This window comes from Prionailurus viverrinus, chromosome F1 (genome assembly GCF_022837055.1).
Source record: "Prionailurus viverrinus isolate Anna chromosome F1, UM_Priviv_1.0, whole genome shotgun sequence".
Lineage (NCBI taxonomy): Eukaryota > Metazoa > Chordata > Mammalia > Carnivora > Felidae > Prionailurus > Prionailurus viverrinus.
Genome location: NC_062577.1, coordinates 26,775,098 through 26,797,819, shown reverse-complemented (window position 1 = coordinate 26,797,819; position 22,722 = coordinate 26,775,098). Strand labels below are relative to the sequence as shown.

The 22,722-nt window shown below is 46.7% G+C and overlaps 1 protein-coding gene across 1 annotated transcript in view; it reads left to right on the top strand.

Annotated features, from left to right (window-relative positions):
• The window catches only part of SMYD2 (SET and MYND domain containing 2), a 51,173-nt gene extending 31,352 nt beyond the window's left edge, over positions 1-19,821 (top strand). The window contains exons 4-12 of the mRNA XM_047841379.1: positions 82-142; positions 853-977; positions 6,853-6,920; positions 9,499-9,601; positions 12,442-12,552; positions 13,467-13,587; positions 14,664-14,838; positions 17,093-17,201; positions 19,374-19,821. Coding sequence (XP_047697335.1) covers positions 82-142; positions 853-977; positions 6,853-6,920; positions 9,499-9,601; positions 12,442-12,552; positions 13,467-13,587; positions 14,664-14,838; positions 17,093-17,201; positions 19,374-19,454 — 954 coding nt within the window. The 3' untranslated portion in view covers positions 19,455-19,821. The remainder of the gene's footprint in view (positions 1-81; positions 143-852; positions 978-6,852; positions 6,921-9,498; positions 9,602-12,441; positions 12,553-13,466; positions 13,588-14,663; positions 14,839-17,092; positions 17,202-19,373) is intronic.
• Positions 19,822-22,722: the final 2,901 nt, after the last annotated feature.

Below are 22,722 nucleotides of genomic sequence, written 5' to 3'. Positions count from 1 at the left end.
ACGTCGATGTAAAAGCGAAAGCAGTGTTTTTTGCCCCAGTGGTTAAAATCTCCTTCTCTGTGATTTCTTTCCAATTGCTAGAAAATCCACCCAGAGAGAACGCCTTCAGAGAAATTGTTAGCTGTGAAGGAGTTTGAATCACGTAAGTCTGTCTGTGACTTCTGTGACTGGCCGAAGAGTTATTTTAGCGACACGGTTAATGGGGACTAAGGATTGAAGAAGGGAAATTGTGGAAAGCTTGTATTCGTCGCGGTGGTGGGGATTTTAATTACTAGTTTTTACTTTGATTTGTGTGCTGTTTTGAAAAATGACTATAACTTTTTTTTTTTTCTGAGTTGACATGATTAGTAGGAAATAATTAAGGGGAAGTAGGAACTCGCAGGATGAATTATTGCGTCCCAAGTGATCTCCTGCTGGCTCTCCTGGCATGCTGAATATTTTTGTATCTTTGCTGAATTGCAGTCCTGTAAACAGCTGATGGCCTGACCGAAAAGCATTAAGCCAGGGCTGTCCAGCTTCTTGACCATGACACAGATTCCAGGGCCAGTGGGGGGAGAGGGGGCTGGGCCAGACCGAGGCTGGTTATCCATCCTGGCCACCCATTCCTGACCTCGTTACCAACAGTCAGTTGAAATTTCATGATCTGAGTGACTTCCCGGTTGTCACAGGAAGAGAAGGAAGAAACGGCATGCTTTTCTTTGCCTAGAGTTTATCATTTAGACCAAGTAGTGGGGAAGAAGATTTTCTAGGGGCTCTGCGTATTTTTTTTTCCCCTGCCATTTATAGTAAGGAAAGGATGTAGCTAGAAATCCAGCCTTCCTCCCTGGTGAATAATGGTTTGTTTACCCACAGATCTGGATAAACTAGACAATGAGAAGAAGGACTTGATTCAGAGTGATGTTGCTGCCCTTCATCACTTCTACTCCAAGCACCTCGAATTTCCCGACAGTGATAGCCTGGTGGTCCTCTTTGCCCAGGTAAGAATGCCAGCATCAGGTGACGCTTACTCTAGCCATTCCCTCCCTGCCCAGTCCTTCTCCCCAGCACACACTCGGAAAAGATAAACTGAAACAGACTGACGGCTTCTATGAGGACAAGGTGTTGACCTGTTGGACCCTGTTCTGCAGAGCCCTGCTCAGTGACCTTGAGCAGACCTTGGCCTGGCCCTCCTCGATGGTGGTACATAGGAGAGTTGCCCTACCTCTGCCTCTTGCTAGAGAGAGAGCTGATGAAAGCAGAGGGGTTGCAGTGCCCCAGTACTGTGGCCTACTTGGAAGCTCCTTGAAAGGAGAGGACCATTTTTTTAAACAAGTGTTTTAATGTTTGTTTATTTTGAAGGGGAGAGTGACACAGTGTGAGCGGGGAAGGGGTAGAGAGACAGGGAGACACAGAATCCGAAGCAGGCTCCAGGCTCTGAGCTGTCAGCACAGAGGCCGATGAGGGGCTCGAACTCACAAATGGTGAGATCATGACTTGAGCCGAAGTCTGACGCTTAACTGACTGAGCCATCCAGGCGCCCCTGAAAGGAAAAGACCATTTGAGATTCCCACATTAAATCTGACTTCTTCTCTTAAGCCTTCCATTCTGACAGCAGTGTTTTGTACTGCTACCAACACCATGTTGATAAAGCACAGGCAATCCAGACATCCTCAAGAAGGAGGCCCTCTCAAGATGGCCCTAGGGAGGGGGCACCTGGGTGGCTCAGTGGGTTAAGCATATGACTTCAGCTCAGGTCATGATCTCACAGTTCGTGAGTTCAAGCCCCGCATTGGGCTCTGTGCTGACGGCTCAGAGGCTGGAGCCTGCTTTGGATTCTGTGTCTCCCTCTCTCTCTGCCCCTCCCCAACTCACACTCTGTCTCTCTCTCAAAAAATAAATAAACATTAAATTAAAAAAAAAAAAAAAAAGATGGCCCTAGGGAGGACAGTCACCATGGAGAGGAGTCCGAGTGAGTCTAGGTACAGGAAGTCTTTACTGATGATGGTGGCTAAGAAGCCTTCAGAGAAGTCTAGGTTTCCCCAAATCGGATCTCATTAAAAAATTAGACTTCTAGACAAGCGCAACTTGGAAGCGGCTGAGGCACTGGAAGCCAGCCGTGTGGGAAGGCTAAGACTCGGGCATGGTAGGAACAGGTGAAGAAAGCACAGTGATTACTCTTCAGCCAATGCACTCTGGCTGCATAGATCCTCCTCTTGTGGCCAGGGTGGTTCTTTCTGGCACGACTTGCTGGATCAGGTTTCACTCCCTTATATACCCTGCATCTTCCCCTACAAACCGAACGTGTAGTTGGTAAGTGACCTTCCCAGAGGGAGAAATACCAAAAGACTGATCTGTGGGTGGAAATAACTACATTCTCCTACCAGAACCTTCAGTCTCTAGCTCCACAAAAGACCTTGTCTTCGAACAGAAGCAGCATCACCAAAAGTACCCTTTGACCAAGTAATTCCCTTTCTAGGAATCTGTCCTAAGGAAGGAATCAGAGATTATGGATAGTGATCGACATGCAAATTGTCTATTGTGGGGTTCTTCTTAAAATTGAAAAAGAAAAGAGAAAAAAAGGAAAAGAAAAACAAAAAGGAAGTATTACAAGTGGCCAGCAGTATAGGAATTTGGTAAATAAATTATGGCATAGCTTTATGATGGCCTCTATAACTTTTATTTCAACAAATGTCTAAAGATTAGGAAAATGTTGACACAGCGGTAAGTGTGAAAGCAGGATGAAAATTGTGTATAATATGAAAATATGCATATGCTAAAGAAAGGTAAAGTAGAAGTTCACAGTTATCTCCTGAATCGTAGAAAATTTTTGTTTTTTTTATTGGTTAATTTTCTGAATTTTTTTTACAATGAGTGTGTATAACTTAAGAAAATACTAAAAAGAAGAAACTGATTAAAAAGCATCCATAATTCTTCCATCTCAAAAATTACATATATGGAGAATGAAATGAGTCTTTATCACTTTTCCAACCCACTTTAACCCCCATGAGAATCACTGCGACCAGTTGAATGAATTCCTTGATGGACATTATGCTATATAGGTATGTTTCTATTTTGTGACTGTCATCATCAAAAATAAACATGCTGTTCTTTGTAAAAGAAAAAATGGATTCCAGTTATGAGTGCTAAAGTAGATTTTCCTGATTTTCAAATTATCCTGGATTTACAACACACTTTCCTACGTGTCCTAAGACAGTGGATTTGCATGATGATGGGAAGCTGAGGAATTGACTAATTTTCCATTTTTTTATTTTTATTTTTTTATTTATTAAAAAAAATTTTTTTTTAACGTTCATTTATTTTTGAGACAGAGAGAGACAGAGCATGAACGGGGGAGGGGCAGAGAGAGAGGGAGACAGAATCGGAAGCAGGCTCCAGGCTCCAAGCCATCAGCCCAGAGCCCGGCGCGGGGCTCGAACTCACAGACCGCGAGATCGTGACCTGAGCTGAAGTCGGAGGCTTAACCGACTGAGCCACCCAGGCGCCCCTCCATTTTTTTAAAAGAAACTAGATACATGACTTTTTTCTGGACATGGAGAAGGCATGGTTATATGAAAGCATAGGAAAAATGAAATGAATATAGTGTGTACCTTCACTTCCAGCTGTGAAAAAAAAGATCACTTTTCCTCTAACACAGTAATACACGCTGATAGGACTTCTCAGTGTTGGTGTAGTAGATATGGGACCATGTTTTCAGAACTAGAAACCAAGGCACTTGATCTCACAAGCAGGAGTATATTTGTGGTGAAATGACTCAGGATCTCTGAAATTTGGACTGACTCAGAAAATCCAGGAGATACCAATATATATATCTGTATCTGTACACACACACACACACACACACACACACACGTACATATATTCACATACACATATATAACGGAGATAATTCATTCCTTTTCAGATTTTATATTTATCAAATCATAATATCTGTTCTCAGGTTGTATGTGCATGCGTACACACACATTTTTTCGTGTATAGATTTGGAAAGGGACATTTAGTATCCCCAAAGAAAACTCTAAAGCAAAACTGAAAAGTGCTGGTCCAGCCCCTTGCCACCCTCTGGCCCCGTCTCTCAGCCTCGGGCTGTGTGTGCTCTGTTCCAGCCTCTGAGCCCTCTCCTGTCTCTGCTTTGTGGGGGGTGTTGTAGGTTAGCCTGTGGCCCAGCAGCAGCTGGCAGCGGGAGATGACTGTGCTCCTCCGACAGCACGGAGGTGCATTTTAATCACTGGGAACATATGCATGGTTGGGAAATGTATTTTTGGTGTGCAGCCTACATCTAGTCTAAATGCTAATTATGAGAATAGCTTTAGCAAAGTACTTACGCCTGATTTGACTTGAAAAAAAGGACAGTGGCCCATGCATCTTCCTTAACATGCAAGTTCACTTTTCTTCTCCAGGGATATTTCAGAAGGGAGGGAAAGCTGGCAGGGAAATTGCTATGCAGTCTGGCTTACACACCATCACCGCCTCCCAGGAAGGGACAGTGATGACACTGTGCTTACAGGCGCCTGTGCCCATGAAGAGACACGCTCACTCTTGCACAGTGAGAGGAGGAGGATGGGGCGGGGGGCGGGGGGGGGAACGTAGAATCCAGCGACGCAGAACATTCAAGCCTGAAGGAATTTGGAGTCACAGACTGATCCAGTTGAGCTCCATGCAGAGGAAGAGATTAAGAGGCAAAGGAGCGAGTCTCCTGCCCCTTGGAGTTAGTGAGGAGCTGTCTGTCCCTCCATCCATTTTGAAAAATTGCTGCTCAGTTCTTATTCTGTCATTCTGCAGACACTGCTGAGGCCTATTAGCATCCAGTCTGAGATCGTAGATCGTTCAGGACCTACTATGGTGCAGGACACATAGTTCGTGCCCCAATACATTTTGTTGAATGAATGAAAATCCCAGTTTACTCTTACCTGATGTTGGTTGTCGGCCATTGGTTAATGGTAATTGATTCATGTCCTGATAACAGAATAGGCTGGGGGTACTTGAAGTTGGCACCAAAAATACTATGTTAAGTCTTCTACATAAAAATGCCCAACACCCCAGGTCTTCAAGGGCTGTGCATTGTTCTCCTAACCTGCAGTGATCTCTTTTTATGTTGAAAATTGTAAATACTGTTTGTGAATATGTTGAACTTACTGTAAAACCTGCAAGTCAAACCCATCATAGCCTTTACTTCTCTGTGTGCTGAGATTTCCAAGCCTTGACGTTGGCCCTTTAATTTTAAGTAAAATTGCCATATTAATATTCATAGGTGAGAACAATTTTAGAAGAAAATGGTATAGTGTAAAACTCTTTCGTGTTTCCGAAAACTTTGCTGTCTGAATGTCTGGTTTGAACTGACTCCTGTCCTGTTCTGCCACTCACTACATACATGGCCCTGAACAAGTTCTTAATCATTGTCCTCTCCCTGAGCCTCAGTGGCCACATCTGTGAAATGGGTTATATCAGAGTAGTATTGCAGATTTATGAGAGGGTAAATCTGCAGCACCTAGCACAGGGCCTGGCCCAGAGTAAGTGCCCAGGGGATGCTAGTTTTAAAAAGCCCATCCACTGGCCTGAAACGCACCCGTGCATTGTCTCTGGTATGGAAGAGCATGGTTCTAGCCCATGGGGTGAAATCGTGCAGCATGTGGTGTCTCACAGCCTTCAGGGCAGCTGGGGAGGGGCAGGGGTCTCAGCCTTTGCCACTGGCTTTGGGCAAGTCACTGCTCCTCTCTGACTTCAGCTTCATCATTTGAAAAGTCAAAAGACGGAGTCCCCGTCCACCCCTGAAATTGTAGATACAAATGAAAAACATTCGCTGAATTGTCTCCCAATAGACTGGGTGTGCCTCGAGGGCACAGATGGTGGCCCGTTCACTCTTCTCTGCATAGTGCCCAGCATATGTTCTCAGTGAAAGTCGGCGGGAAGAATGAATTTACGGAACAACACAAACTCGGGGATGTACATTCCCCGTATTTAGCCTTCTAGCTCTAGGTTGGACTTCCAGAATGGTGAGAGTTGCTCTTGGTATTTTTTCAATGTAACATTTCTTTCTAAGGGTTGAGAAAGTCGCCAGTGGTTGATCTGGGCTGAAATGTGAAAGGAAGGTCTCCGTTCCTTAACCTCAGGCCCTCGGCCCCTCTGCCTCTCGAAGGCATGGACAGCAGTTAGATTACCTATGGAAGGGCTTTCATTTTTGCCACCTCACTTTATGGGATAGGTACTGATCAAGTGACTTCTTTTTTTTTTAATGTTTCATTTATGGGTATATAGCTGACATACACTGTTACATTAGCTTCAGGTGTACAACGTTCACATACATTCGTTCACACACACAGACGTTCGTGTACATTGAGAAACGGTCCCTGCTGTAAGTCTGGTTACCACCTGTCACCTTACAAAGTTAATACAATATTATTGACTGTATTCCCTGTGCTGTACGTTACATCCCCGTGACTTCTTTTTTAACGGGAGGAAATCAAGGACAGAGGGACTCCGTGATGACCTCGAGATCGCATAGCCGATCTGTGGCATAATTGGGATTAGACTCCAGGTATCCTAAGTCCCATGCAAATATGCAAACCTCGGTCCTTGGACATCTTGTAGTGTCCTTGGGCCACTGTGCATAGCAGGGGTAGGTCGGCTACACTAAGGGCACTACATTCCTAACAATTCTGCTTTTGTTTGTTTACACATGAGATTGATGGGTCAGTTTTGTTTGACCAAAGATACCTTGCCAAAAGAAAGGTTTTCACATCGCTCAACTGGAACATCATCCCAGTTAGTTTGTATAAGGTCACAATTAAAGAAATGATTTCTACCCGAAGAGAAGCTTTTGCTCATCTGTTTCTCTCTCCTCTTTTCTCACTGTAGGTTAACTGTAACGGCTTCACAATTGAAGATGAAGAGCTTTCTCATTTGGGATCAGCAATTTTTCCCGAGTAAGCTGAGTTTGACTTCACTTCCTTTTACTTATTTAACACTAATTAGATTTTTTTTTTTGAGTTTTTAAAATAACCTACCTAACTGCATGTGGTAGGCATGAAACTCCAAGTGAATTAAGACACCTTTTTAATTCTACTAGGTTTCAAAATATTTCCCATACATTTAGGGAGCCAAAGGTAGTAGGTAAGAGAACAGTTGCTTGTTAAGTCCTGCTAAGTAGGGAGCTGTTATTAAAGAATCTTCTCTAGTGTGCTTAGAAGGAACAGCCTGTGCCCTGCTGACAAATTTGCCTTTTGCATATCTTTGGTTCTGGAAATCTTTGGGTCTCTCACACTCAAAGTGAAACACTAATTGCCAACCAAGCATTGCCATAGGCTAACGCAGAGACCATATCCATCTGTTCCTTCTGAAAAATACTCGTATAGAAACAGCACGGTTTGGGAAGGAGACTGTGCTGAAGTAGTGAACTTGGAAAATTTCAAGGAACGATACGATTCTTCTTTACTTCAGGGATACTCAAGTAATTCAAGAAAGGCTGGCCAGTTGACTGTTGGAGATCTTTGTAGCTCTGATTGTAATGGATTTCCAAAAACGGCTTTGCCCCTTGCCTCTGATGGAGTGGGTATTTTCAGAATGCTTCAGTTCCCTGAAATCAAGTCCTCCCCTCACAGATGGAGCAAAGGAGCCTTTCCTGCATCCCCTGAGTTAATCCACCCTGTGGGTTGGTGATGTTGCTTAATATATACTAGAGGCTCCTTTGGCTTTGGGTTGCCGAAGGTAAAGGAGGCACCCACACACTTAAGCACGGAGGACATGTGAGCTCCTGGTGGGTCGGTCTGTTGCTGCCCACATCTGCACGTCCGATGGGTCTGAAGGATAGAGAAGCATCTCTGTACAGGCCCACATCTCCTGAGCCACTGCCATCGGCTTTCCTGACCGGTGAAACAGAAGGTTGATTCACACAATAGTGTCCCTGTGGCCAAAATGGTGTCGTCTGCCGTTTGAATTCTGATAGTGAGGAAACAAGGGTTTGGGGGAAAAGTTCTTTTGGACTTTTGCTCTTGGGAAAGGGAAGGAGGAAAAGAGAAAGGCCGTTAGACCCTCTTTAGAAGGCTCTTACAGACAACTTCAGACATGGACGAAGCTCTGGAATGTCTCTCCTCTCAGTGTTTTCAAGGCTAAGAGCAAGGTTAAGGGTGGTATTTGAGGGTTTGCCCTTCGCAGTGATCATCGCAAGAGAATGATGCCACCGAGAGCATGAATGTTTCAGGTTCTTTGCCTTAGTGAATTTCCCTCACCTTTATTAAAAAGATGTCCAGGAGTCTGGCTTGAAATGAACGAATAGTTCTACAAAAGGTTCTAGAAAGCTGCTTTTCCTCTAATAACAACGTTCAGCGCATCTGTTTATCAGATTTCCCAGGGCCTGATCGCCTGCCCACCACTTGTCAGCAAGCTCGGTGGGCTGTCACGCGTGGCGGGGGTGACTCTTGCTAAGGACAAGACGAGTTATCCCCGGCCCAAGGCCAGCCACACACCCCATCACTCAGGCCTCTGGCAGCTGGCCGGTGGGAGAGGGCCACTCCCTCTTGAGTACAGCAAACCTGGGGGCAGCTCACCCGTCAGGCTTCCCGGCTCTTTGCCCATTTGGCCCCGGGGCAAATAGGAGAGGGGTTTTGGTTGCCGAGGGTTCAGGCAAGTGACACTGGCCACCAGAGCAAAGATACATATGGATGTGAGTGCCCATATGAGCCCCAGTTTCCAGGCAGTTTTAATTGGGGGAAAAAATCCCTTTGGGCTGAAATCGTATCGCCATTGTGATTTCAAAGGCAGCATTTTCAGAGATCAAGCACTTTTTCCCTGTAGTTTAGAAATTTCTGTTCTCAGAACTTTGACCTTGATATAATCAGAAAGCTCAAAGCCCCTCGCATAGGCGAATCTCTCTGTCCTCTCCGTCCCTGAAAAGCAGACAGTAAGCAGCAGGAACAGTAATGTCCCAATTTTCCAGATGAGGAAATTGAGGTGCAGAGAGAGACACAGATAGGCTTCTGAGGGCCCCTCCGGGGACCACAGGCCCTCCCCAAGGAAGCCGGAGTCTCCCACAGGGGCAGCCTCTCAGCATCTGAAGAAAGCCCGTTAGAAATAATCCACTAATAGAAAAAGCTGCTTGGAGACAGCAACCCGTTTGTCCTGTGCAGTGTCCTCTGGAGCAGCTTGCTGCGGGGGCTGGGTTTGGAGTCCTTCCTCCAACAGGAAGGAATGTTCCTGGGAGTTGTTGTCGCTGCTGTTTTTATTGTTACGTGTTTTTTATTTTTGGCCGAGATACCGCTATTTGGAATTGTGAATTTCGCTTCTCGATACTGTTAAAGATGTTAGGTCTGATTATAAATAACACGCAGAAAAACAACCTCTTGGAATATGGTAGCCAACTGTTAGGTTGTTTTGTGGTTTTGTTTTTGTTTTTAAACATCCTACCAAGATCCAGTTCCTGCAACTTCGTAAGTAAATAGCCAGGGATTTACCTGAACAGTCTGCCTGCCTTCTTGAGAAAATTGGGTTTTCTCTTCTGATTGACAGCGTTGCACTGATGAATCATAGTTGCTGCCCCAATGTCATTGTGACCTACAAGGGGACGCTAGCAGAAGTGAGAGCTGTACAGGAAATCAACCCGGGAGAGGAGGTGAGTGCGTGGCCCCTGGCGGCTGTGGCCTAGTGCTTCCGACGGCTGTGTTAAAAGGCGGCGTGGAAAAATCAGTGTGGCCTCCGTGGACGAGAGTGGCTGTGAATGACTCTGGCAGTCACAGTGTGTCCGCCCTTAGGCCCTCCAGGGTTAGTGATCAGATCTGTGACCTATGGCTTAGACTCCCACACTTTTGCCTTCCAGTTTGGTGCTCACCATTTCCATATGTGGCTAAGAAAAAAAAACGGGAAAGAATAAATTTAAGCTAAATTCCTTACAGAGATTTGTAGAGCTATACAGAGAAAGGAGACTACCCAAATGACCAAAATGAAACCTCTTGAGAGTTTCTATATTTCTTTCTTTTTTAAAAAATTTTTATTTATTCAGAGAGAGAAAGCAAGAAAGCATGAACTGGGGAGGGGCAGAGAGAGGAAGAGAGAGAATCCCAAATGGGTTCTGCATGGTCAGCACAGAGCCCGACATGGGGCTCGAACCCACAAACTGAGATCATAACCTGAGCTGAAATCAAGAGTCAGACGCTTAACCGACTGAGCCCCAGGCGCCTCGAGAGTCTCTGTATTTCTGTTGCCAAATAATTGAGCTTGAGCTTTTTTTTTTTTAATGTTTTTTTTTTTTTGAGAGAGAGAGAGAGACAGACAGACAGAACACGAGTGGGGGAGGAGCAGAGAGAGAGGGAGACACAGAATCGGAAACAGGCTCCAGGCTCCGAGCTGTCAGCACAGAGCCCGATGCGGGGCTCGAACTCACAAACTGTGAGATCATGACCTCAACCGACTGAGCCACCCAGGCGCCCCGAGCTTTTTCTTTTCTGATTAGTGAACTTCTTCCCCCAAAAGGTCAACACTCTTGTTATCTAAAGAGAGAAAAAGCAACTGACCAGTAGCTGACGAGTTAAAGCTCCAAGTGACACATCAGCATTTCACAACCCATCAATGCCACATCTCAACTCCAGAGAGACCGTTTTTGAGGACTGCTGTTCAGGTGGTGGCTTGTACATACTCTCAGGGCAAGTAGAGGCTGGCTGTGACCGAGAGGTACCCTCCTTGGCTCAGGGACGTGGAGAAACCCAGGTCTTCGGTCACCTGTGCAGCGATTCCCTCCCCTTTCCCACACGCTGCCTCCACGACTACCTTCTAAGACGCGTCATCTCCAGAAAGCTCAAAAAGGCTGCCTGGCAAATTGCTACATGAATGCTTTGTGTTCTTAAATGAATAATAAAATCTCTAGCAAGGACACGTGGATTTGTAATCACACCCTTCAGAGTCAGGTTCAGTTTGGTGATCTCCACTGCCATTTTAAGGTGCCTATCTGGGTATTCTAAAATTTGAAGACCGTGATCTGTGTGCCAAATGCTCGAGGCCTTGGCTTCTCTGGAAGTTGTTAACCAGCCCACAGCCATACTAGGAGCTGAAGTCCAGGGCACAGGTTAGACTTCCTGTCGTCTGCTTCATTCATCAGGACGAGGGGACCCTGTTTTGGGCTGGGGCACTTGGGTACCAGATGTCTGGCGACTGCCGTTATGACTCTTCTGTTAAAATAGACCCATCTCGGCCGGCCGGAAAGTGAGTCACCAGGCTCCAGTGCTCCCACAGGCTGGCTGGAGACTGAGCGGTTTGTCACCTAGAAGGGCTCTGTCTGGGCCAGAGCGGCGACACTGAGCGGCCTCTGTCGCCACCTTCTGGGCCCTGGTGTCTGTTGCGTCTTGTGTACATCAGTCATTTCAAAGAACTGAGGCAGCTCTGGCCACGCGAGGCCGGGCAGGGCTGGCTCCTGTTGTTGGTTTGCCCTCACGCTCCGACAGATCTGAGATGCAGTGACCCCGCTTTGGGGAAGTCACTGCCTTGGGGGAGACTTGCCCTTCAAAGAGGGTGTCAGATGAGCTGCAGGGTCTCCGGTGCCGCCCTTGGGGTCTGGGAGAGCTTGGCTTGGCCGTGCCTGCAAGCACCTAGCCCCGCGCGAGTGCCCCCTGCCTGCCTGCCAGTGCCCGAGGTTACTGGCACGCGGACGGCTTTGTGACATCCATCTGTTCAGTCAGACATTTGCCTGATGGTGTGGGATGCGCAGCGAGCGCTGTCCCAGTGAGTAGATAATGGCCAGTTAAATGCCCGTCTCCTCCATATGCTCCAAGCCCCGGTTATAGACCCCGTTTGAAAAAAGCAAGGACGGGAGAACCCAGTGAGCCCAGAGGCAAGACTTTTCCAAGTTCTCTGGCCCAGCTGGGTCAGGCAGTGGCGTGCTGGCGTCCTGGAAGCTGTGTCCTCCCTGTGCCGACTTGTCCCGCCTTCTGGGCGCAGCTTCTTGTCCCGTTGCCAGCTGATGGAAGGGAAACCTATCAGTGTGTATGTGTCCGTGCTTCCCCCCCACCCAGCGATGCATCTGGGCCGGCCCAAGCTGTGCAAGACAAGAGGATAAATAAAGAGAGAGGCCAGGCCCAATCTCAAGGATGATAGAGTCTTTGCCCAGTGGGGCCTTGGCTTCTACACGTGTGACGGCATCATGTGCTTGCTGGGATAAGTCCACAGCTTGCTGTCTTCGGGGAGGCCGGGGTGGGGAGGCTTTCAACCCTCCAGTTTACTGTTTGGTGGGCTTCTGGATTCTCTGGAAGGTGGCAAGAGAGGCCCTTTCTCTCCATCACAAGGAGGTGGACAACACTGGGGGACTGCTGACATTAAAGAATTCAGTGAGCTAAAGGGAAGAACATACCCCAAACTGTGGCTTCCTCAGTGCTCATCCCTGTAAGTGTTTGCAGAGCCACAGAAAGGATAAGGAGCAAGTTTACCTGTAGCAGCTGGTGTTTTCCACCTTTCGGACCCCCTCAGGTTTTCACCAGCTACATCGACCTCCTGTACCCAACCGAAGACAGGAATGACCGGTTAAGAGATTCCTACTTCTTCACCTGCCAGTGCCAGGAGTGCACCACCAAAGACAAGGTAGGCCGATGGGGTCAAAGTGCTGACCGTAGCCTGCGTCTCAGGCCCTCGCTGCCAGTCGGGGATCCTGTCTGACTTGGGGTGTCTCCTCCTGCAGTGTTTTTCACGTGTCTTGTCAAGGTGGCTAGAAGGAAGCTAGTTACACCAGGCGTCTGTTTAAAGCCGATCCTCACAGCTGATTGAAACATTTCCATTTCACTGTGCACATAAGAGAGGATTTGCCAAATGGCTATTTCTTGGAAAGAACTGGCTGCTTAAAAGAGAGGGAAGGGAAAAAGCACATGAGAGGCTTCCCAACCTCTTCACGAGAATAAGGAACATTTTCCCTGGCATTGCCAATATCATTTTGCCCACGCCACCCTCCTTATTCTCTTGATTCATAGATGTGTGGACACACATATCTGCCCATAGCAAACACACTCTAAGTGTGCTGCCTGGATAAGGACTGTCTAGAAAATTCATATATATATATATATATATATATATATATATATACACACACATATATATATACACATACATATATATATATATAAATATTTATTTATTTATTTTGAGTGACAGCGCATGAGCAGGGGAGGGGCAGAGAGAGAGGGAGAGCGAGAGAATCCCAAGCAGGCTCTGTGCAGTCAGGGCAGAGCCCCGTGAACTGTGAGATCATGACCTGAGCTGAAAACAAGAGTCGGACATATAACCGATGGAGCCACCCTGGCGCCCCTAGAAAATTATTTTTGTTTGTTTTTTGTAAAAAGGTAACGGAGTACTAGGTTTCCCTTAGATGCGTTGCCCGATGTCCTTTCATTCTTTTGTAACTTTAGAATGGGCAAGTCTCAAAATACACTGTTTGAGGGGTTTCCCCATCAGTGTCGTCTCCATGGGAGATAACACCTTGCACTTGTGGACGTTTCCCCCAGGATAAGGCCAAGGTGGAAATCCGGAAGCTCAGCGATCCACCAAAGGCGGAAACCATCCGTGACATGGTCAGATACGCACGCAACGTCATCGAGGAGTTCCGGAGGGCCAAGCACTACAAATATATCCTTTACAACTTTACAACAGAAGTTTACTGTCCCTCGCCTTCAAGAGGTGCCAGAGAGCTGGGAGGAGGGAGCAGAAGGGCAGGTGTAAGGCTTTGAACACGAAAGAATGAATGGCTCCCAGGAAATGTGGGAAGAATTACTGACCACCCATGACTTGGTGTCAGCCACGCCCAAGTTTTACGATGTTGATTTCATCTTCTTTCTCCTCGTTTCACTAGTTTGGTCAGGAGCTGGATGTGGGGGAGGAGTTTTATTGTGTAAAGTTGTGGAGAAGAGTTCCTTGACGGCCCTCATTAGTTGGGTGTCATACTCCAGGCAAGCGCAGCACGAAGGGCTTTGCTTACATTATTGTACCCAGTCCTCACAGGGACACACAAGAACACACAATGTTGCCATCGCCATGTAGCAGGTGGGAACAGACTCTTAGGTAGCAAGTAATTTGCCCAAGGGACAGAGCCTACCAGGATTTCCCCCCTGGTCTGCTGACTACCATAATCCATGTTCTTAACCATTACATTCTAGCATTTTCTTGGGCTGAAAATTTCCCCCACATTTACACTGGAGGAAATTGAAGAAAGGCATGTTTTGTTTTGTTTTTTTCTTAGCATAAAAAAGAACTTTTTCTTCAGAAATGCTTCAGCCGAAGTACTGAGCTTGGGTGAAGGTTTAAATTTAACTAGAAGGTTGAGATTGGTGATCCTAAACATGGTTTACATGTTCCCTGGGGCTAAAAGTTTTCAAATTGTGTTTGGTAGTTGAGGTCTTCAGTTTTCTTCTGAAGTTTGTTTCTTTAAGAAAAAAATAATTGCCAGGGTGCCTGGGTGGCTCAGTCGGTTAAGCGTCCAGTTTCGGCTCAGGTCATGAATTCATGGTTTGTGTGTTTGAAAATTTAAAAGAATTTTCTTTAAAAGAAAAAAATAATTGCCTTTCACTTTTGCTTGGCTTTCTGTAATTGACTTTTGCAGAGGGCGAGGGTAGGGGCGGAGTGCACCCGAGTAACGGCTGGAACCGGCCTCTGGAACTGTCCAAGCCGAGAGGCCTCAGCCTATCCTTTCCTTAACGCCAGAGCACCCCCTAGTGAGCTGCTGGAGATCTGTGAGCTCAGCCAGGAGAAGATGAGCTCCGTGTTCGAGGACAGCAACGTGTACATGTTGCACATGATGTACCAGGCCATGGGTGTCTGCTTGTACATGCAGGACTGGGAAGGAGCCCTGCGATACGGACAGAAGATCATTAAGCCCTACAGGTGATGGCAGTGGCTGTTTCTGATCGTCTTAGCGGGGAGCAGAATTTGGGGCTTGGAAATGTGTACCTCTGCTGTGTTGTTTCCTGACCGCGCTGTGTGGGAACATGCTAGAACAGCGTTCTCTCGCTGCACCCACACCTGGAGGCACAGGTGCAGGGTGCTTCTGCATCAGGCCTGGCATCTGGAAGAGAACGCTTGTAGAGGCAGGTGTGAGGTTATGAAGGGGGTGCTGGGGCAAGAGCCCTCCCAGGGCCTCTCCAGGGTGCTGTATCCAAAGTAGTTAATTCAGATCCGGATTAAAAAGCCACTGGCTTGTTTCCTTTTCCTCCTGTGCCTTCTAAGTGAAACACACTTATTACCTGGTAACTGGTGGTCCCACATCCCTGCTTTTCCATCGTTACTCACACCATCCCCTTCTTGTGTTTTTTAAAATTGCTTCCCGGTTTGCAAACAGGGAAGTGCCGGGACCATTGAGTTGGCTCTGGTTGGTTACCCATTATCTACCCTGCTAGTTCTGAATACAGCAAGTTGGATTTTCACTTAGAGTAATAATGAATGTTGGCCCCAGGGAAGTTTCCTGTCGAGAGGGTTTTTAAACCTTAAAGTGTGTGACAGATGGAGGTCGTGGCAGTTTCCTCTGGCTCCGATTAGCCATTTCAGGGCTGGGATGGCCTAGATCTTATCAGTGGGGCACTTGTTAAACACATTACCATTGTGCATTTGCAGGGTCTCACCAAGACCAAGTGGCTCAGAATCTCTGGGCATTAGCTCTGAAATCCCTGTGCCCCAGAAGCACCCCAGGTGTTTCTCCTGGATTTGAGAAGCCCTCAGTTCTCCCTCACTATCCAAGGTTGGGGACTGTAAAGTTTGGGTCTGGTCTGGATTTCCACTGCCTTCCCCTTCCCCTGCGCTACCCTGACTAGCCATCAGGGGGAGCTCAAGGGAAGCCAGCTCCTAAAATCTGCTCTTCGAAACAATTTGCTACATCACAGACTCTCACAACCTATCTTCTTCCTGAGGTGGGTGACAAAGTCCTCTGGGCTTATGCACAGAGCCTTCTGTGAGATCTAGAGGGAGGGAGGGTAGGGATGAGAAAGAGAGAGAAAGAATGAGAATGAATGAAATAATCTTAGCTTTGTGCTCCCTCTCCCAGCTGGGCCTTGCTCTGCTGGACACTTCCTTAGCTTGGTGAGCCCCTCCCGGAGGCCAGCTCTGGCTTTCTGTGGGGCCACTGGCACCAGCGCTTCCTCCAGGCAGCGTGCTACCTGCCCAGGAATACAGATAGAATGCGTTGTCTTGTATGGATGGGTCTTGAGCTGTACAGATGGGTCTGTGAATAAACACCTGCACACACGTACATTCTCTCTCCCCTCGTCCTGTCCTGCCCATAAGCTGCCTCCTGCTGTCTTTCCTAGGCAGGCCCTACCAGTCGGCCTTCAGTTAAAACCAGACAGAACGCGGCTCTGGGTGGCTCCATCGGTTAAGCGTCTGATTCTTGATTTTGGCTCAGGTCGTGATCGCACAGTTCGTGAGATCGAGTCCCACATTGGGCTCTGCACCGACAGCACAGAGCCTGCTTGGGATTCTCTCCCTCCCTTTCTCTCAAAATAAATAAATCATCTTTAAAAACAATAGCTCCCACTCCCCCAAATTATTCCCTGCTTTTGAAAACAAAACAGAGAGAACGCCTACCGTATGTAAAGCCCTCTGCTGGACAACAGAGAAAGCAAACCCAGAGGAAGTAGGTGTTCTCCTGACTTCAGAGAGCTGACAGCTTTGTTAACTCAAGTGACAGCCATCGAGTGTGACAGAAAGTTGGGTTCTGGAGACACACAGGTGTGTGTATAACACTGACGGGCGTTCTGTCTTTTTACTGTGAGCGGATAGGCCTAATCTGCCAATGTCTGTGAGGAGACAGGCCCAGATAAATGGGGGATTCACTTTCAAAGATGTTTTCCCAGTGCCCTGCTTTGAGTGCACCTGAAACAAAAACCTGGGACTGGGGTCGAATGTCATGTTTTCGGTGTTTTTATGCAGGATTTCTCCTGCAGTTTTGATGTAGCTTTTCAGAAACACACACACTTGCGTGAAATGAAGTGCATCTGCGTGCTCAGACAGGGTCGAACCATCCACGGTGTCCACCCAGAATTTGCCGGGGCCTGGAGGAGCCTGGCTGCCATGGGGTCATGGCGCCTGGCCTGCAGGCTGCTTGGCGCCCTTTGACGGTGGCCTGTTATCTCCTCTCTTCTTCCAGCAAACATTACCCTCTGTACTCCCTCAATGTGGCCTCCATGTGGCTGAAGCTGGGAAGGCTGTACATGGGCCTGGAAAACAAAGCTGCTGGAGAAAGAGCCCTGAAGAAGGTACGTCTGCAACATGAGGCTGGGGGTCCTGGCGCCCCGCGGCCCCTTTGTCTCCTGCCCTCGCACCTGGTTGGGCTGAGGGACTGAAGTCATGGAGAACCACCCAGCTCTGGATCCCCCTCTGGCAGGGACATGGGAGGCAGGGGGTTGGGCAGGTTGGGGTATAGTAAGTGATGGAGCCTTTGCCTTGTCTGTATCCGGGCCCGCCCTTGGGGGAAGGGCTGCACACACTGAGAGAGGCTGGCTGTGACTCTAGGCACAGCCCGAGCATGGGGGGATGGGGGTGCCGCCCCCGGCCCGCATGAAGCCCCGGAAGTGGACAGGGGCCACGGGACGGGTCAGGAGACTGTGGTGAGGGAATCGTCCATGTGTCTGCCTTTAGGATTGGGATTTATGCTGCCCAGTTGAGGTGAAATCAAGGCAGTTGGATTGAGAGAGCTCCTCAGGATTACGATGATGCGTTTGCAGTTTCTAAAGCGCACTGAAAAACCATCATCATTGTTCATCAAGTACCAGTCATGTGCCAGGACCCTTTCAATTCTCACAAAAATGATACAGGTTTTCTGGTAGAAAAATGGAGATTCAGTCGGAGGCCTTCATTCAGACTGGGGTCTTCCTGAGTCGAAAGCTCCACTTGCCCAGGCTGTGACCAGCACACAGAGGACACCAGGACCCTGGGCATGTGCCTCCCTCGGTGTTTGACTGCTCTGTGCTGCCGGTGGGTGAGGGGGCCTGGCCCTGACCTTGCACCTTACGGTAGCTGGAGTCACCGTCCTGAATGTCAATTCTCGTTCTTTACGTAGCAGTTAACAGTTGAGGAGCTGTAATCTTTGGGTCAGTCTGTTGATCCTGTAAGAGAGTGTCTGTAAAAGTTGGGGCCAGACTCTCTCAGACTTCCTAGTAGACTACTTGGGAAGATGGTATCAGGTCCCACATCCCAAATGGAAGGGTCGAGACCTGACCAGGCTGGCGATGTGAGCTAAGCATGCACTTTTCTGTTTTGAAACCATAGAATTTACCTCCTAAGATAACAGATTTGTTGCCTTGGTGAGTTGAGGGAAAGTGGGCCAGTAAGGTCACAGTTGCAAGGTGCTGGTGTTTAGTAATGAGGTACGAGAACAGTGAAGGACGAAGTAGCTCCGAAAAAGGACTGTGAATTGTGAAATGAACACAGTAGAGGCATTTGGACAGGACATTCCCGAGTGTCCCGAAGGCTCACGCTGTTCCTTGGCCTGCCTCCTTTTGGTTTGAGATTTAGGAAGAGAATGGTACAATGGAAAGGATCATCTATCAGAGTCACAGGCCATCAGAAATTCCCTGTTCGGGAATTTAAGTTTTTCTGTCCGCAATGGAGTTGAATACAGAACAAAATAAATTCTTACCGATAACATTTGGTCTATACTTCCTATATGCCGGATGCTGTTCTAAACACCGTACGTGTACTGACAACTCGGAGGCATCATTCTTATTTCGCAGATGAGGAAAATGAGGCGCGGAGCAGTTAATTGCCCAAGGTCACACAGCTGGGAAATGATGGAGCCATTGGCACCTCTTCGGTTTATATTACTTCACTGTAAAGATGCCTTATTAAATATGTTCTCTCCAGCTGCCTCAAATGAAACCTGCAACGATCTTGAAGTTTTGGGTTTTGCTTTTGTTTTTAAGAATGTGTATTACAAGGAAAGCATGCATTTTTCGAAAGGGAAAAACGACTTAGTCGTGTCTTAGAGATGAGCAGTGTCGACTAAAATCAAAACAGGTTCAGTATGAAGTTCACCGTGGCCTTTTCTGTTCCAGCACCGCGTGTACTGGGTTCAGCACAAATAATTCTATCCCTACAGCATTTTCTACTGCAAGATCTAGAATGTCATGAGATCAGTTTCTCTGTATCATTTCTTCAACTGTTGTAGAATGTTGTACTCGGCAGTACAGACTGGGTGACTAGTTGGTCATCAGATGATCCTGTCTACTAAAAAGAAAAGAGAGAAAAGAAAAGGAAAGAAAAAAAAGCCAGACTCTGGAAGAGAACATGGCTCCAGGAGCCAGGATGTATCCTGTGCCTTGGAGCAGATAAGTCTTAGCTGGAGTTAAGTCAGCCCAGGGTGCAGGTTAGGGGAGGGGGAGGGGCTGCCTTCAGGCTCTCAACCCTTTCCTCGTCTCCGTCTTTCTTAGGCCATCGCGATAATGGAAGTGGCTCACGGGAAAGACCATCCGTACATTTCCGAGATCAAACAGGAGATTGACAGCCACTGAAACTACGCCTACATGTTAGTTTTTATTTAAATGTTGGTGCAGAAGCCTTCAAGGATTTGAATATTTCATTCAAGTTGTACACATCACTCCCGCATTTCTGTAAAATCATTGGAATGAAAAACAATACCTGCCCTTAAACCTTACACATGCCCCCCCCTGGAAATTGGTCTTAATCTTTAATCTTAATACCAAAATAATTTTTGAATGCTTTTCTCTCCCCCGCCCCCCCAAGAGATAATGGCATGGTTTCAAATATCATATACTTTGGAAAGATTGAATTAAAATATGCGATTCTTTTCCCTTTCATGCCTGTTCTAATGTGCTGAACAAACCTGGACGATGAAAGAGAATAAAACAGATAATGGTATCGGAAGTTTGTCTTTTCTTCTGCCTGTGGGGAGGATTTCAAAGTGGCAGTGGGAGCCGGGTGTGGGAGTGCGGGCGTGGGGGGCAGGCGGCCACTTAGTCTGTAGTGACTTTCAGGGATCAGTGCCTGTGGAGGAGAAAAGAGAGAAGGTACAATTAAGTGACCTGCGTACCACCCCCGCTCCCCGGGCAGGAGAACGTGTCTGTCTTGAGTCATGGGTCTAGTATCTGGAATCCCTTCCGTGCATAAAGGTGCATCTTGCATGCTTGGCTTCCTTGGCTTTTTTTTTTTTTTTTTTTTTTTGTCCTCTGTCTGAAAGCAGACTTTCCATTTCTCATTTCTGTTGACTGTTCTGTGCAGTGCTGTCCGTGTTTGGAAACAATCCAGGATAAGCTTGAGAAGGAAAAAAAATTTTTTTTCCTTACCAACTCTGTGTTATTGAGCAAACACTGATCCCTCCCCGCGCGGCCGGCCGGCAGGAAACCAGCTCCCCACTGCCTGGATGGCAGCAACCAGGGGACTGTTTGTTAGCAACAGCCGCAGAGGACAGGGCCAGGGACCGGGCTTGCTTGGGGTGCAAGGGTGTTTCCTGGAGGAGTTTCTTGCAGTCCAAAGCGAGGAACTTCCCCATTAGGTAATAATTCAAGCCTGTGGAGTTTACACTTCAGCTTCCATAGCGTGATCCGCAAGCAGCTTGAACAGCTGAGTCCTGAACGTTACCCTTCCTGCCTCATCGACACCCACACACGTCTCACGCCCACACATCTCACACCCACACGCCTGTCTTGCACACACAGTTAACGGCACACAGTGGGATTCAGCAGGCAGAACGCATTCTCTTATTCAGAGAAGTGCACTAAGATGCTTATTGAACACCTACTGTATGCAGAACGCTGTATGGCTCTCCACGTGCAGAGATGAGTTAGGCACCGTCCTGGGTCCTGGTTCCAGGGAGTTTCACCTTTTAAGAAAAGGCTACTTTACTCTGTAGCCAAGCCTACAATAAGCTTAGCCCACCACCTCCAAAGGTTTTATAAACCTTCTGAAAGTAACAGTTTCTCAATTGTACATAATAACTGGAAACGTGAATTGTTCTTTCTTCTTGTCCGCTCCCATTCCCCAGATGTAACCCCTGGAAACCATGTGCTTACGTGGTCCCAGGTTTTCCCATGCCTGTGCAGGATGTACATGTAAATCGATTTAGAAAACCAAAGGCAGGATGGTACTGACATACTGTTTCAGAATCTGTCTCTGGCTTAACAATATGGACCTGTTTTTATTCCAGCTTTTACAGATTTGCTTCATTCTTTTTAGAGTCAGAACATTGCAGTGAATGTGTCCTATTTTATTCATTCTGTTTATGGACATGTGGTTTTTCCAGGTTGCTGTTCCTTATCAACAGTGCCACAGGGCACAGTCTTAGATGCGGAACTTTGCTGTCAGGTGGGACCATGTGGGGGGATAGATTCCAAGAAATGGAATTTCAGGAGCAAGTACTGGTGACTTTTTAAAATTTGAATAAATATGGCCACATCTCCTTTTTAAAAAACTGCAACAGGTTCTAAGGCTGTAATATTTGTAGTATTTGTTTTCCTCTACCATCATAACAGCACTGTACTATACTATTTGATTTTTTTTTTTTTTGGCCAGTCTACTGTGTGAAATACTTTGAGATGCATTTATTACTGAGGTCGGGCACTTTCTCCAAAACCGAGGACTCCATATGTTTCGTCTGTGAGTCAGCATTCATGGCCATTGTCTATCCTGTTTATGTCTCTCATAATTTATAAGAGCTCAGTGTATTTTGGGATATTAGCTCTTTGCCATGTCCTGAAAATATTTTCTCTCTCTAGTCCATTAATTTTATTTTTCATGACACTTGCTATAGAGAAAAGATTGTTCTCATCCTTAAATGAAGAAAAGAAATAAAACAATTTTTTTAAGTCTTTGCTCTACCTGGAATTATTTTATTTAGTAGAGATCCAGTTGTATCCTTTAAAATTTTTAATATTCAAAATTGCTAGCCACTTATGGCGGCATGATTTATTGATTTATTTTCCTCTGCTGATCTGAAATGGTCCCATTATCATTCCCTTAAGATTTAGGTTTATTTCTGTATTCTTAATTATTGTGGCATCGCCACACTTTTAGTATCTATTAGGGCTAATCTTCTGTGTTCTCTTGAATTTTTCTGACCATTCTCCCACATTTAGCCCTCCGAAGTACTTGAGAATCCTTTGGCCAAGCCCTCTCTTGGCCTTCCCTCCTCCCTCACAAAGTGCTCTTCGATATTAGAACTGCATTGGAGTGAACTGACCTCTCCGTAACATGTGTCTCTCTACCCAAGAACGTGGGGAGTTTATCAATCCATCTGCTTTGCCTCAACACGGGTAGGCTTTGTTTAGACACGTCCTACACATTGATCTTAATTCTTAGATGTTATGTTTTCGACAGCAGTTATGAATGAGCCCTTTTCTTCCATCGTGTTTCTTAACATGTAAGTCAGACGGCATTTCCCCATTTATTTTTATTAAGGGAAGTAAGAGGTAAAATCACAAAATAGACCTGTTTGATCCTGCTTTTTGTCCTTTCATCGCAGATCTGTGTAGGTTTTCCTTATATTTATCTTTTGCTCTTGGGGTTTCTTCTCTTTTAAAAAAATGTCCTTCTCCAGCTCCGTGCACAGCCTGGAGATAAACAGGTCTACTAGGGGCTACTGTTTTATCTCCACATTGTACGATAAAACCGATTTTTCTGTTCGTTATCCAAAGAAAATGAGCTGAGTCCGTTTACTCATCCGCGGAAGAGAAAACAAATTACTGCTTGTTCCTCTTTTCTCCCCATTTGCTCACCATCCCCTTTTCACCCCAGAGTGGCGCACCGTAGTCTCATTTTTGCGGT